Genomic DNA, 17,610 nt, shown 5'->3' with positions numbered 1-17,610 from the left:
ATTATATGATATATGTATTATTTGTAAATAATAAACAATATTAGCGGTTGATGGTTTGTTTTGGTTACTTACTTACAGAATCACTATTACTTCCGATTTAACATGATTATTCGTCTAACTAAAATGATAGTTTTTATTTTTATTATTTAATTATTAGCCTTAAGCGTCAATTACATTGAGCTTTTTTACGAGCTGCTTATTGGCGAATTCAAAAGCGGGCGGTTCAGCTACTGCGACTTCATGATTACACACAAAACTTTCCATTCGCTGATAAGCCACAAGCCAGCGAGCGATTTTGACGGAACGTAGTTCGTTTTTTTACCGGGAGGTCGCTACGCTCCATAAGAATGTTTCCATTAAACGTCAAAAATGTAAATTTCAAAATGAGTAGTTCGTTTTTCCACCACCATCGCTCTACTGCGCAGACGCAGTAAGCCCACACGCCGGCGTGTAGTGTGAAAAGTTGACCGGCTTTCAACTTTTCTAGGTGGAGTGTTTACAACCTGCTTATTAGCTTATTCGATGATTACACTGGGCGAATTTACAGGCAGATTATAAATTTGCCAATGATCAGCTCATAAAAAAGCTCAATGTAATTGACGCTTTACTAATCATTTTCAGTTTCACTTTCATAATAAATTATGTTACGTCCAAACACAGAAAAAACTCAAATTTGTTCGTTCAACGCGATGCGGGTACTTTTTTTGCTCATTGAGCGTTTTAAAGAACCGGTTCAGTGATTATTCCAGACACGAAAATTTCGGATTTCTGGACAGAATAATAAACAATTGTGACGTATGCTGATTTTTTTGTCCGAAATCTTTCATTCGCCCATGGTACCACATTATGCATTATACATAGAAGATAGTATATAAAATTATTATTCACAACTCTTAAAATCACAAAATGTACGAAGAATATTTACATTATGTCATTTATTTATTGACAATGTTTCTACGCCTGGCAATCGTGTTAAATGTTTTTTCTCACTTGTCCATATATTTACACAAAAGTGACATATAAACAATCTCAAAAGTATTTTATTTGACTTATTTTATTAAAATATTAAAAAAATATTAAATATGTATCTGCAGACGCGACTCAATCCGCGTGAAATATAGTAGACATATTATTGTTGTTTTTATTTAATAAAACGCAATTTTTTATAGTACTTATTCCACTTTAATTAATATATTAGGACCGGTTTCGTCCGCCTCAGTGGGACATTTTCAACTCACTTGAAAATGTCCCACTGAGGCGGACGAAACCGGTCCTAATATATTAATTAAAGTGGAATAAGTACTATAAAAAAAATTGCGTTTTATTAAATAAAAACAACAATACAATGCAGTTCCACCATGAATTGACAGTTAACAAAAAAAAATAAAAAAAAATTAGACATATTATAATATAAACAATAAAGAAGTTAGTATTATTAGTTTATTATTGTCAGATTTATAGGTACATTGTAATATTATCTATGGTAATATTGTTGCGAGTGCGTTATTTCTAAATAGTAATTTTGAGATATCGAGACGATAGTTTATTTTTAGGAATAGTCATATTATTGTTCTTTTTAACACTACAGTAATCAGGGAACACTGAATTAATGGTAACTGAAATACCTAACGAGTGTGGAGTAACAGGCAACCGATCTCCAGTGTGTAATAATAGGGGTTAAACTTAAATACGTGTCAAGAATACGCTTGTCTTTCGTTCTGACAACTGCTCTCGATTTATGCACTGACGTTCATTCAATATTGGCGTATTTGGAGGTTGCAATAACTACACACTATTGCACGTCTATAATGTGTGATTCATTTTCATAGGACACTCACACATTCAAAACCCTGCGTAAAAATGTAATATATTGGGGTATAGCCTATCGGAATTATATTTATTAACCTGTTCTGTGACTACAACAGAGATGTGGCCTAATGACAGTAGAGAAGTGAAACAATCATTTAAATACACAAGCTTTGAGAAAATCACATGCTTACATGTATTGTGAACTATACTGCCATAGTAAGTAAACAGACAGTGTTTTAGACTTGTATATTTAGAGATTATGTCAAACCAACAAGTTTAAAACTCGGATTCTCATTTCACTAAAACAAAAAAAACTGTCTTTTTACTTAGCAGGGCAGTATATTGGTGACCGTCTTATGGTAAACTTGATACGAATGATATTTATCTGAGCTTTCAATAGTTTTATTTGTAAACCAACCGCTTCTAATAAATTATATTTTTTTTCCGGTAAATCACTTGCTCTGTCTCAAAATTAATGAAAAGGTAGTCCCGATTCCCCACCCGCCGGGATTTCAAAATCAAGAAATTGACCGGGTCCTGAAATTGTGTAACCTAAACTCAACATAACAACATGTCAATTTTAGTTATCTTGACATGTGTTTCTGTTAACAAACCCATCTTCGAAAGAGCTAAGATTTTGTATGCTGCGTTTGTTAATAAGTTTCGGTTGTTGTTTAGTGTTATTGTTTATATAACATTGTGTACCTATTGTCACTTTCGTTGGTAACTCATGGTTACTATAATGATTAATGTAACAATATATTATTATGAAGTGTAATAGTGCTATTGTATTATTTGCCACATCTTTGTGATTATGATTTTTGACACACCAATTTATGGTACCAATCGACTGAAAATGATATTTGTGGAATTTAATAAAATTATTATGGGCTTACAAATAAACGAGGCAAAAACTAAATACATGCCTGTCTATGTCACACCACGAAAAGGCGCATCAAAGTTAGATATCGGTGCATACAAGTTTGATACGGTCGACAGTTTCATATACCTTGGATCTCTTGTAACTCGACATAATGATATTACAGAAGAATCATGTCTGCGAATAAATGCTACTTTGGCCTGCTAAGACATTTTAAGTCCCGCATACTATCTCGCCGAACCAAAAGCACTCTTTACAAGACACTTGTAAAGCCAGTGCTCACCTACGTATCGGAAACCTGGACATTAACTCTGCGAAATGAACGATCCCTAAAAATCTTTGAAAGAAAAATTCTCCGCCGTATATATGGACCGATCAAGAACGGCACCAATTTGAGGAGAAGATATAATGCTGAGCTCTACGAAGATTGCAGCGCAGTTCAATTAATTAAGATTGGGAGACTGCTGTGGCTAGGTCATGTGCACGGTATGAATGACAATGAACCGGCAAAGAGAGTGAATGATGTCCAGCAATCCAATAGGGCGTAGAAGAAGAGGCAGGCCAAAGATTCGCTGGTTAGTGGGGTACCGAATTGGAAAGCGGCCACACTGGATAGGGACAGGTGGAGGGAGCTGTTGGAGGAGGCCAGGACCCATACCGGGTTGTCGCGCCCCTAATGATGATGATGATTATTTGCCAGATCTTTGTGATTATGATTTTTGACACACAAAAATTATGTTTTACTAAATAATGGATATTATAATATCTACATAAGATTTAAGTATAGGAATAGTATTCTATGCTGAATACACAAATATAGTCGATAGTTATTTCGGCAATGTCTTGATAATAGTGTTACCGCCGAAATAGCTACCAATCGACTAAAAATAATATTTGTGGTATATAATTAATATTATAGTAATGTAAAATGGAATTCTACCAAGCAAATACTATCACAATAACAATGTTTATCGTAGAATTTAGAACATACCAAAATTATCGTGTGTTATCGTTATTATGTTATAATAATATGTACTAACAAGTTTAAAAGGAAAAGTTACCATAATAGATTGAAAATAAGTAATTCATTATGCTGTTAAAATAACAACATTATTTTAGTATAATATTTTAAATTTTATTCATGTGTAGGTACACATACAAATATTATGAACATGCTGTTGTTACGATTTATAATGTTTAATTAAAAATGATTGCTACCGTAGTTCGTGTGATACCTATGTGTAATGAATAAAATTAATTAAATACTTAACTATTTATTTAAATATAGCTAAGTAGGTACAGCTATTAGCTAATAAGTTAATATTTATTTAATTCACGTTCAAATTTAACTAAGTGTATTTATGTTTTCTAAAACAAATCAAATATTTATTTATCAATTAAGTACGATTAATTAAAATATGTTGAATAAAACGTAATGAAGTAATTTTATAATTATTTTTAACTATGCTTGAGAAGACACCAAATAGAAATCAGATTGTAATAAAGAAAAGTCTTCCGATATAAATCTCGTTGCACCTGATACAGTAACTGGCCGCCAGCGAGTGATTTACGTTCCGGTTCTAGGTGCATTTTAATCGGCGAACGGTTTATTTTGCTTCCAGCTGACTCTGCAGCTTTCATTGCGACTTGCATCCAAACAAGAAATGCAGTTAGCTAGGTACTTTACTTGCATTGCTTCCTCCCCTCTCTCTGTCGAATTACTAGCCGCAGTGTTTGAGAGCAAACATACCACAGAAGTAAATGAATTAATAATATACCTACTTAACATTCAATTTTTATTTAATTTATTGTTATCAAAACTCACCAGTGCCCCACCACCACAACTTCCAACCATCACTCACATATTTACACATTTTTCTTATTTTATTCATTGCAACACTTTGGTATATAAATAAATGGATACAGAAAACCGGTTCACTGTCTATGGTCGTATCGCAAAAGGTGCATTAATAACACGGTCGTTTATACATTGACTATTCGGTTTACACTGTGAGATTCATTTGAGCGATTTTTTGGGGCACTCGTCATGTCGTTCGATATACACGTGACAGCGAGTGACTCGTTCCCGCGACTGTCCGCAAGGGCCCTTCTGTCAAAACTGAAACGGCGTGTGACGGGTTAACCGCTCCGTGTGAGAGATGTGCACGTGTGTGTCGCGAGAGCTTAATGAAAGAGACCGCACGACTGTTTTCATTGCACCTGTCGCAGTGGTTTTCAAGGTGTGGGCAGTGGACTTCACAATACAAGCATTGAAACCTATATATTCAATATATATTATAATATACACAATCGCAATTTGGAGCCATTCAATGATGGTGGATAATATTTGACAGTTTAAATATGTTGGTATTGTAATAATGTAAAAACATATTCGACAAGGCAAGGTCTGTTTTTGTAATATTACACATAAAAAATGGTAAAGATAAGTACAGTATTCCACTTCGTCAAACAAAATAATAATGCAAAAATCAAAACGACTTTGGTACCTACTCTAGTTAGGTACCTACTTAATATATATAATATTACGTACGTATGTAGTATTTTATGGGCTTCACATTTAAAAATGTCAACTTCAAAACTTTTTAATATTAGGGGTGAATTCTAAAGTGGCTAAATATCTTTAAGCCGGCTCGCACATCAAAATTCGTATCGTCTGCAATGTGTCGAATATGTAGATGTGACGTCATCGTTATTCACAAAACACACGTTGCCAAATGGAGCTCCACACATTGGTGGAATGCGACTTTTTAGTTTGAAAAAAAATTCTAGTGCTGTTAACAACAAATCGCATGCGTCTCGGGCTGCGAGTCGAAGCCCCTACACCTACGAATCGGTCATTCCTATACCGGTTCGCCGGTTTCCGCATCCCAATATATCTACGTTTCGAGAGGTTATGTGCGACTGTCGCTAGGTGCCTATGTGCGCGGGCTTCATATGCAACACCGGAGCGACGTTCTTAAAAGGTTTGATTTATGGCTCGCGGCAGAGGTGAGTTTAGATGTGAGAGCAGGCTAAAATTACCATTAAGATAATATTAATATTAATTAAGGTAATATTAAATGTCATGCTTTATAGAAAAGTACACAATACGTTCGATTTTCCGAACTGTTCCGCCGGATTATACATTTTCTGTTACGCACCCACTTACGAGGTTTTAACCAACGCTAAGGCTGTAAAATCATTTATAATATATTACTTACAAGGTCTTTAAAGATTTAAAACTATTTAGCTAAATAGCAGTTATCCGAGTTTTTATTTTATTATACCTGCAAGTACCAGTAAATTATTCAAGAAATAACATACTTAAATTTTTTTTTTAAATATTCAACATTCGCTGATTTTGACCTGAATTTCACTATCAAATCTACATCTTCGATGACAAATGATTTGAACAAAAACTGGTACTGAACTACTTTTATTGAGTTTATAATTTCTGTATTTTTTTGCGTTTATTATGTAATGTGATTCATTTTTTACACAATATACACAAAAACTTGTTATTTGGTAATGTGAAAAATATTCATTATGTTGATTTGTTGATCTGTCAATTTTGATTGAGCAAAAAATGATTGTCCGGTATCACAGAACAGACCGAGTTCCCTGTCTGGTATGTTTTTTTAATTGTTAAAATAAATAAGTAAGTGATAATTTATTCAACGAATCAATTAAAAGGAATTATGCATATATTATGTACATACTTAAAATATTATTTCTTGTGGCTGTTCACTGTGGAACTGGATCAAATCATTTTTTTTTGTTGGGTAACATTTTATAAACCAATAACACTTAATTTTTTCGGATTAAACACTACATTAAATCGAAATGCGTTATATTTAATTGGCGTATTTTAATACTAGTCAGTTAAAGTGATTATTATTGTTTTATATATAAAAAAAAAACTACACACATTATATGTTGTTGAATGCAAATTTGTGAACTAGTAAAAGCGATTCATTAATATATCAACTATACCTACTAACTGTGATTTACTCTTTTTATTGATTATTGGCAGTGATGATTTTTGCATCTTGAGTACCTAGTGGAATAATCGTACACTGAATATGCGCAGATTCTTTGAGTGCGCAGCAGTTAGAACAGGGAGAATGGGATTATTGTTTCGGTTGCCATTCCTCGACTGCACTGACATTGAGCCTATTGCATCGGTTTTTCTCGCTCGGAACCACAACGACTATAGACCGCCAACACAAACTCACAAAACGAAAAAACCAAACCGCCCCGCACCATACTTGGTTTTAAACGAGCGTATCACGAGGCCCTACGTTTAGATGTGAAGCATCAGCAGTTTTTCACGATTCAGAATGTCTTAGGAGCAGTTTCTTCAAATACTGACGTCACCACGCACTCGAGTGTGGTTTAACTACTAAACTAACTAAACTATAGTCAGGCAACTACAACTTGAGGCGTGACTAGTGTTACGATGACGTACTGCCGGTGTGATATTGCGACCTATTAGTTCTTAAAACTGCGGCACCTAAAGTTATATTTGCTGATATTAATAAATTAATAATTCAAATGCATATTATGTACAAGTTCATTCGAAATTCTAAATATAGTTAATATATTCAATAACGTATCTACCGCTTGACATATTAGTGCAAACAGTTCTATATTTTGTCAATGGTGTCTTAGCTAATTATACTTTCATATTATCCTACTTGACTGTCTGTCTATCCATATTATTATTACGAGCAGTGGCCTCGTATTTACGCATCGTGATCGCAAATTAATCGCCATACTGCTGCCACATTGTTTTCTGATGTTGACAATAGACAATTAATAGAGAAAACTCCGAACTCTTCATGCTAAAAGGGTTTCACTTTCACATTCCGAACAAGTAATATCAATAATAGTAAGGTTATTGAACCTACTAATAATGTGAAATTAATAAATAACAGTGTAAGAAGTCTGTTACTGATATAAGGTTACATAGCCCCCACAAGGAGGGGGTGACAGCGCATTAGCCTGGGGGCCTGTGGTTAGAGAGGGGGGGGGGCGTGGCAGGTCGGCCAGTCAAGTGAGATAAACGCACACCACAATTTTTATCCAATAGGGAAAAAAGTCTAAAAAATTTTATGATTATTTATCCAATATAGTGAAGGATCGCATGTTACTTGGCTATCACAAAAGGGGTTTACGATCGGTGCTTCACAATATGTCGCTGAGTGCCGGCAATTCAAGTGGGTATATTTAAAAATACCAAAAATCGTTAAAAATACTCGGACTACTCTTTATTTTACTCGGAACACTATTTGGGGATAACTGATAATACTAAAATATTATCAGTTATATTGTATTGTCGATGTACTTTTACAATTAACTTAATCTTTAATGTATGCACAGCCTAAACTAATAAAAATCGTTTGTAAATTATAAAATTTAATATGAAGTAAACTTTAACTACATTATATAGTAATTGTACACATAACAATACAGTGAAACCCCAATTCTACGATTTTCAAGGGACCCTAAGAAAAAAACGATAATTATGCGGGATACATAAAAAATAAAAAAGCCGTTTTTCTCCTGATTTTTATTTCGACATTTTGAATTATTTTCAGTTTCACAGCTTGAGTTCTAGTTTTCATCGTGCGGGGGGGGGGGGCATTTTAGTTGCGACTTATAAAAATTAGTGATACGAGATTGCGAGGCAATCGAGCGCCGACCGATCTGTCTGAACCTGACTGAAAGGTTACTAGTATGGTATCATAAACAATTCTACGAAAGCGAAATGAAAAATATTCAACAAAAACGGTCAATCGGGATAATATTTGTGGCGGGACCATAATAATATTTAGACGATAGAGCGAGGAAAACGATAAATCGGGGAACGGTTGTTGCGGGATTATTTAACGTTATTCTTATGGGTGTTTGGCGGGATTTTCAAAAACGAACGATACGTGCGGGAAAACGATTAATGCGAGAACGGTAGATCGGGGTTCCACTGTATGATAATGGCTGTAACAAGGCGGAGGTAAATGAGTATAGAAAATGAACATAACGATATTACAATATTATATAGTTACAGTAATATTCATATAACAGTGGTTGTAAAACGGTATTATTAATTTCACGATGCCATTCAACAATACGTCATATTCTGAGCAGTGAATTGAAAAATTTTCATACATGAATCAGATTCAAGACCCTATTGTTTAACTTTATATTTTCATTTGAAAATCACATTTGACAGCTTTGACAGCTTTTTTGGTCGGCCATTAGGAAGTCAAATTGTACCCTACTTTACTTTTAGTAATATCTATGATAACTGAGAGAAGTAAAATTCTTATCGTTATCGCATGAAGACAATATACATCGAAGTATTATACGAATCTATGACTGTGGTCGGACATCAATGTATTGTACTAAGATTGCTGAACTTTCTTTTACCCGCGACTTCTCTCCAAAAAAATGATAATGGGATGGATGAGTAATTAGCATGTTTCTTAAATCTTGGAATCAAACTGCATACGATATCCAATGCCACACTTAAACTTATTTACAAGGGTTGACCGCTACTATGTTTAGTCAAAATTTGTTACCTACCGTCCCAGTTACGTTATTGACTATTTTTCTACATTAAACGGATTAAATCTAAAGTTTTAAAGTTTTTTATGCGCATTCTTTCCATAGAATATGCCACACAAGCAACGCATGGCTTGCCTACTCATATCAGCACAGTTACTCTACTCATATATCTCTCAGACCTGGAATCTGTGTGAAACTCTTCAAATTGAAAATAAAATTAAAGGTCACTAATTGGTGCAGTAGTGAGGTATACCAATATGATAGTACATCAACACATTGGGTTGAGATGGTCTGGAATTATTATTTTTTTCAAACAGCTGGCGGCGCTCCCGAGTATTGGTGGCGGTACACACTTTGAATACCACCGTAGTACCTATATCTCTGGATTCACAAATATTTAAGCCCGGACTATATTGAGATAAAACGTATTAAAACAAAATAATATGGTGTTGGGGTGAAAAATAAAATTATGGCGTTTTTTTTCAATTAGTTTGTGGACTTAGATTAATTTGCATTTTTTTATATTATCCTCAATAAGGATTACGCAATTAATATTAAAAAAAACACTGTAATTAATCGTACTTAAACAATATTCACATCAATATTGTTTTAATGTTCTAATGAAACCAATAAAATTGAATATGTCTGTTAGAACAAAACCAGTCTTGCGATGATTTGTGGAAATGTACGAAAAGTTAAAATTTACTTTTTTTATTATTCTAATTAAAATACCCGATATACATTTATCAAAACAATAATAATTACATTCTTCAATATTAAAATATCAATATCTATAGGCACACAGCATGTCAAAATAAAAATATGCCAAATAAAAGAACATCAAATTAAAGTCGAATCAAAAATATGCAAACTTTATCTTGGATCTGTGGTGATAATTCCAAATTAGAATTGGCAGGTAAGATAATTTGAAAAAAAAAACTGTATTTTACCACGTTTTTCTTAGCTCGTATTCTTGTTTGACTGGTGGTTGTTTATCCATCTTGCAATCGATTTTTAACTAACTTTCCGACTAGCTAGCCTTTTGAAACTTTTAGAATATATCAGAACACGATGCCAATGCATTCTTTTAATACTTTTAGCCATCTTTAAGTAGAATTGAATTCATTTTCAGTTAATTCTGTTTTGTATGAAAAGTTATTTTGGAAGAAATCCATAATCCAATCCACTATTATTGGTTGCTAAGGAGGTGGTCCTAGCAACTAAATTATCAATATATACGTGCGTTACTATGGAAATCAAAATGACATTTCAGTATTCTATATTTGTTTGTTTGTTGCAAAATAGCAAAAAAAATATTTGTTGACAATTGCCTTATTTGTCCTAAATTATTAATACATAGAATTGTCAAGTTTATATGATTCAACAGCAAATTTAAAAACGTGGTATATAAAAAGTTCTTTTTATCTTGTAATTATTTTATTTATGTCGATGTCAGTTGGGGTCAAGTATTAAAAGGAAATCAAACCAACTTATTTTGAATTATATTCTATATAAACCATCATCAACATCGGATTTCTCCTAGGGCTTAGGATCGACCAACTATATGTAGATAGTAGGTATGTCAAGTACATACTGTAATATAAATTGTTAATATTATTAAATAGTTTAGATAATTAAATTAAAAACAGTCTACTATCGATATTATTATTTATTTACGTGTAATTGTAATTATTTCCGAATTAAACTTAACATGACGTTAATGCGATGAATAACTCATCAATGACGATGACGTACTTACTATGTGTTTACAGTTATCTTAGTCTCCATTTAACTTATTTTCAGATCCCAATCTTATACAATCGGCCAAAGTAACTCTCAGCATAGAAACTTGAAACTTTTTAATATCATAGTCACCATTTATAAAGTATGATTTTGTTTTAAAAATATATACATGTTTTAAAAATATTACGTCACTTTAAGTAAGTACATTCCAACTTAAATGTAATAGGTATAGCATTATTTTTCGTGGATCAAAATTTCACGAAGAAAAATCACGTAGAGGTTTCACAATACCTTGTTTGCGAGAAATGGATGTTAGCTACTTGCTCAACTTATTTTGCCCAACATAAATGAAATATGTAGGTACACAAAATCTTAACAAAAAGTTTTATTTAATGGCAAGTTTGAAGAACCCCGTAATGACTGAAAACACTAACAATATGTCGGTACTTTCTAAAGAAGTGACAGTATCGGTCGCTCTATGGAAAACTGTCTCTGCGGTCAACGGTTGTAATGATTGTATCCATTCCCTTGTTTGCCGCCCTTTACAATTTGCCGTACTTAAACAATGCACGACCTGCCTAGCCTCACAGGATGTCACTGGAGTTTTATGTAATAGGAAGTTACTTTGTAATGAAAACAATCCGCACATATTCATTGAATCCTTTGAATACTATAACCTCATATTATAAATTATCCGAGTGGAATACCACAGGAAGTATGTAGTTTTCAATGTTTCTTTTTCAAATCTTATCAGTATATACAACTCAAACAAAGAATTGCTATAAACATACATAATAAATGTAGATTTTCTTACCAACATAGACATAACGATAAGAATTTATGTGATTTTTACCAAGTTCAATGCTATATTTCGAATTTTATGAGCATGTTGACGCGAGGACATAATAATCAGTTTGATATAGCCAACTTACCCTTTTCTTTGCCAGGTCTAGAATTTTTAACTAGCCATCTTGAAAAAATAGTATCTGGGATAAGGCATTAAATCTAGCATTTCTTCATTTATGGGGAGACTCAAGGGGGGACGTGCGCCGCGTAGGTCAAAATGGAGGTTTTATGCTATTTTCAAAGCATGATCCTGGACATTCCTTAAACGTTGTAGATAATATATTTATATAATTTTGAAGCCGTATTATCCTTTATGTTTATTTTAAACATTTGATGACTGCATAAAGTATTTTTATTGCATACAATAGTATTCTTTTAAACCTCTCGATCTAATGTTTTAGAATATAGTCATATTTCAGTACATCCATGTGCAGTGGTGTTAAGATTTTTTATATTTATTAATTTTTAAAAGCATTTATAAAACCATTAGTAAAATTTATGTCGACATTATTATAGTGAAATATTTACGATAAAAATTATATTGATAATATCTGTGATCCCAAATTTGACAAGAATTAGGCATTTTATTATTCAAAAAATGGGCAAGATTTACACATTTGAAGATAATTCTAAAGATACTGCTTATAAGCTATGTCTTTGACCTTTCAAATGTGATTAACATTATACGAATAATGTTTGCTTTATAACAATTATTGACCTAAGAATAAGGTAGCATTTTTTTTGAATACGCCATTTCTATTGGCATTTCCCAGTGGCTAAGCTACAACATACGGCCGTTGCCATAAATTGACAAACGATAAATGAAGTAGGGAGTAATATCATGGTAACGCGCGTGTTTGAACATGTACCGTTTTACATTTTTTTCAGTTAGGTTAGGTTAGGACACCCTGAAATACGTCAGTAAAGCAAGTACCTATCTATGATATGTAAACTGACAAAGCTATGAATCACTACGAAATATGACTTTTAACAATGGGAACGAAGAGTTTTGACCATAACTAGTGGGTATCATATTACAAAATAAATTATTCTGTACGTTGGCGCATCGAAAGATAGCGGCTTGTTTTGATGTTTTGTTATAGTGTAGGCAAGTATAACATAGGTACTTTTCCTTGTGAGTGTTCATCTAAATATATTACACTAGCTGAAGTACCCGGCTTCGCTCAAGGTCGTTATAAATTTATAATACATAATGAGTCATTACATTTTTAAATAACTGTATTTAGGTATACAACATAATTAAAATTAAATTAATTGTGACAGCCAAATCAAACAAAAAAATTAAAATAAATTAAAATTAGAATTGGCAGGAAAGGTAATTTGAACAACCTTTGTATTTTTTTTAAATAGATATGTACATTATTGTACATAGATGTGAGTTGAGGTTAAGTAGAAAAAGTAAATCAAAAGAACGCGATGGTTAGGTATAATAGTCTGCTGTACAATGATTGTAGTTAAGACTAGAATACAATTATATTGTGTGAATTCTTTGATTCCGATACAACATGTGTGACGTTTTTGTCATGGTCAATATTTTACAGTACCTACCTAATCAATGAGACAGTACCTATCATCCGTTCACCACAAATTCGAGTTTCAGCGTTTATCTTGACAATATGTAGGTATATTTATAATTAATAATTATTTATGTAATTGACACAGTGAGTAAATCATCAATATGTCATTAGTATTGTCCTATCAATGTGATATTGATATTGACCATGAATTATGTTTCTTAGAGATTCCGAGATCCCTCCCCCCAGGAACGAACATATCAAAACTTTTTTTAGGTGAATGGAATAGTGACATATCGCAGTAATGAAAAAAGAGTTTGCTTTTAAAATTGTCATGCGGCATACCTCCAACAGGTTAGGCTACGCGCACATGATAACAACTTGTGGTAGCGGCAACTTGCAACAACTCGTAGGCATGGCCCCCATATCCTGAAGCAGACCCCCAGCCCAATATGTTTGGCGGGCCCCCCTACCTATCGCTAAGGTTAAGAGCCGTGTAATGTTCTACAGTAGTGATCCCCAAATGGTATTCAGCGGAACTGTAGAGTTATGTGTAAAATAAAGGGTTTTCCGAGATTTTTGGCATTTTTAAATAAATCCGCTTGAAAAGGCACGGTATCATATTATTATGAAGCAGTGATCGCGACCCCCTTTTGTAATATCCAAGTAATATGCGGCCTTTCACGATATTGGATAAATAGTCTTTTTTTATTAGCCAGAAAACACACTAAAATATTTATAAAATAAAATTCCACTTTTGAAATAGCGCCGCAGACGACTTTTTTTACTGTTAGCGCGAATTTGTAGTGTGTGTTTATCTCGATTAAGTGATCGACCAGCCACGCCGGGCCCCCAGGCTAGAGCCCTGTCACCCCCCCCCTTGTGGGGGCCATGTTTGTAGGTAAGCAATGAAAATCCCACAAATCGTAATAGCTACAGACCTGGTGTTCATCGCTGTAATTAAAGCACAGAATGTCTGGGAATGGGTAACGTACATGGTAAATTCCGTGGAAAATTAAATTAAAATAATATAATCCTCACCTTCGTAAAAAACCAATAAAAAAATAAGTATAATATTTTTGAGTGCGAGTGCGAGTGCGAGGTGAGCGTCATTTGTTTGTTCTCCCAAAGTGTCAAAACTAGACTACCATTGGTAATTACAAATTTGTAAGCCAATGACTAATTAATCGAATTAAAAATAGTCTCGAGTATTGATATGTTCCAATTTTCTGGGAGTGAGTTTGGACGTTGCTTCTTAATTTTATGAGATATTATGTAGGTACTTAACTCATGATATCATAAAAATATATTTTTATTAACCTGTTTTTTAAATTTTGAATATTTCAGGCTGTTGTTAGTTCTTAAGTCGGTAACCTCCATATTTCGCTATTTTGATATAATCGCAAAAAACTGAAAAGACTATTTGAGATTGCAAACAGAAGATTTAAAAAAAGTGAATGACAAAATAAAACGTCCATCATTAAAATTAATAAAAAAATCATGTTTATAATAATTAGTCGTAAACTATAAAAAAATAGTGGTTGATGAAAATAAACGACTTTGCAGTCAACATCTGATTTAATTCTATTTAACTGATAGAGGGGCTTGATTTGGCAGTTTATGAATAAGTATAGGTACATAAGTACCTATATGATGGAAAAGTACAAACATAATCGAAATCGGCAAAAATATTGAAAATATAAAAATGAAGATTTCCGACTTTGAAACTAACAACCTCATTTATACATATGTTCTCAATTTATTACTGTCATATAATATTTGTTTTATATTTTTGATGTCACGGTGTGGACGTCTACATCTTATAATATTTGATGTTCCTTCATGTAAAAAATAACAATTTTTAATATCGAATTATCGTCATGTTGTTGGAAATATTATCTTACCTCCTCCACTGCAAAATGATGTTAAGTCTAACATGCACAATAGCCTCGCGAACGGATTCACAAACAGCATCTTGATTCAAGTTCAATAATTGACCCTGTGGTTATGGAGAGATCTGAAAATAACCAATATTTTTTATTGTACAACCTTTAATAAATTACTTTTGACATGATTTTGCTATTACGAAATAAGTGGGCAAGTGATATAGTATTATTTTCATTCATTGCGTAAACGTCCACGATAGATAACAAGGCTTTTATGAAAATAATATATCATAAATTCTAGAATATAATACCGAATTGCATCAATTATTAGATTAGTTATTAGTTAGAAGCAGACTCGATAGTGGGTCTATCGTTTGGGCCCCGCATCAGTTGAATTACGGTCTTATGGTGGAGAGAGTCAAAAAGAAATTTTTGAGACTCCTTTACTTTCGGCTGTATGGATATTATCCGTGGCTCTATCCGACTGATTTTCTCTTAGGGATGCTTACATACTGTAGCTTAAAATTTAGAAGGGATCTTTATTTAGCTACATATTTTTTCAGACTTATACGCGGCGTAAATGTAACTCTGCCATTCTTGGTGGTGTTGGCTTGTGTGTCTCTGATAATTACATTAGGAATCGAGGGCATCCGTTGTTTGTTCTCCCACGGTGCAGAACTAACCTGCCATTAGTAATGCCAATTGGGAGGGCAATAACGGTGTTTAATGAAATCGCTTCGGATATTGATATATTCCACTTACGTGAGGGTGAATTTAGGTGGACGTTGTTTTATAAGTTTTTAAGATAGGGTCTATCAAAGTTCACTCTGTGTGCTTCCATCTACTTTTACTTTGTTATTTTATTTTATTTTATTTCTGTTCTTATTTAATTTCTTATTTTATTAAGTACCTATTGTATTATTAATTCACACTTCTCGGTATTTTTTTTTTAATTATTAACAGTTATTTTATGTCATGTCGTGAACGCTTTGAATTTATAATTTGTTATGTTCTTTATGTAAAATAAATAAATTTGAAAATATAAGACGCCCCAGATTATCAGATGCATCCTTATTTTTAAATAACAAAATAAAAATAATTCATCCTAAAATTGTAAAAACTTTATTAGAAAGATGAAAGTCATACAATGACAGTAAAAACTGTGCCTATATTATTTATGTACTTTCGCTTAAATATATCGAAATCAGAGTGTGAAACTTTTTTGGATTCAGTTTTCGATTATTCTGAATCACATTTTGACTCGGAGTTATTGATCATTGCATTTTCCAACATTTTGCCACGTTTCGCCACCTAGGTCAGAAGTCGAATTTCGTTATAACAGGCAAGTGCTTGCTGAATGCTGCGGCGTACCTTCGAAAATCTATCGGTGTCTATATTTTAATTTTTTTAATTGCATCATTGATTTGTGCTGAAATTTAAGGTTGGTTCTTTAACTTCATTAGCAATTTCTTTTAAAATTGAAAGATAAAAAATATTTTAATTTTTAAATAAAATATACCAATAAAAAATCTAATAAAAAATAGGGATGAGATCATAAACTTCAATAAAAAGAATCTTCCATTTTAAAATCTTAATTCAAATTTAAGGCCGTCACAACTAAAACAATGGATTATTTCCGACGATAGCTAAAAATCATGTTATTAATGATTTAAAAGCCGATAAACATTTTATTTTCTTGATAATGGTGTAAGAAGCCTCAGGCTTAACAATAACAGCTACAGACAGTAGCGAAAAGCCTGCACAAAATAGGAAAAAGACAAAGGAGAAGACAGATGTTAATACGATTGGGGAAATAATGAAAGTCTTGCTAAAAGGTGGAGACTGGCAGCATATCATCAAGCAACTAATAAATAAAGCAGTAGACTGGGTATATAAACGCTTCAAAGAAGGACATTTAGTAGAAATTCTGGGGGAAGTTTTGCAACAAAATGGATAATAAAAATCAAATTAGGATTGTGCAATGGAATGCCAGAAGTATGAAGCAAAAAACAGAATGAAATTGGAGTTCTTAAACAGAATAGGAGTGAGGATCTGAGCGACGGATCCCCTTCTAGAAGAGAAGAGGCGATATGACAGCAGTCAAAGCCTCGGTAAAAAAAAGAAAAAAAAGAAAAAAAAGAATCAGAGTTGGATTGATAACATAATGGATACCTGGAAAATGAAAGAGGTGAGTTTGAATCGCAATTGACACAATTGTAATTTTGTATTTTGTACATATCTGAGACCTTGCTTCATTATTTCATGTAGGTACATACTTATAAAATAGCAAAGATCCACGTGCGTCTAAAATCTTAACCCATAGCTTACGGGCCGGACAAAATTG

At 33.0% G+C, this 17,610-nt stretch overlaps 2 protein-coding genes across 2 annotated transcripts in view; one reads left to right on the top strand and one right to left on the bottom strand.

The window, feature by feature from the left end:
- Positions 1–4,879, bottom strand: part of LOC147078512 (lipase member I-like) — a 44,468-nt gene extending 39,589 nt beyond the window's left edge. The window contains exon 1 of the mRNA XM_085960182.1: positions 4,515–4,879. Within this exon, the coding sequence (XP_085816308.1) occupies positions 4,515–4,581 (67 nt within the window). The 5' untranslated portion in view covers positions 4,582–4,879. The remainder of the gene's footprint in view (positions 1–4,514) is intronic.
- LOC147078510 (putative salivary secreted peptide) overlaps positions 4,627–17,610 on the top strand; it is a 51,380-nt gene continuing 38,396 nt past the window's right edge. Inside the window, exon 1 of the mRNA XM_085960183.1 lies at positions 4,627–4,929. The gene's annotated coding sequence lies outside the window, so the exon portion shown is untranslated. The remainder of the gene's footprint in view (positions 4,930–17,610) is intronic.

Source organism: Rhyacophila brunnea, unplaced genomic scaffold, assembly GCF_057557595.1.
Source record: "Rhyacophila brunnea isolate RB1 unplaced genomic scaffold, BYU_Rbru_1.0 scaffold_11, whole genome shotgun sequence".
Classification (NCBI taxonomy): Eukaryota; Metazoa; Arthropoda; class Insecta; order Trichoptera; family Rhyacophilidae; genus Rhyacophila; species Rhyacophila brunnea.
This window is presented reverse-complemented; position numbering and strand designations above follow the sequence as displayed.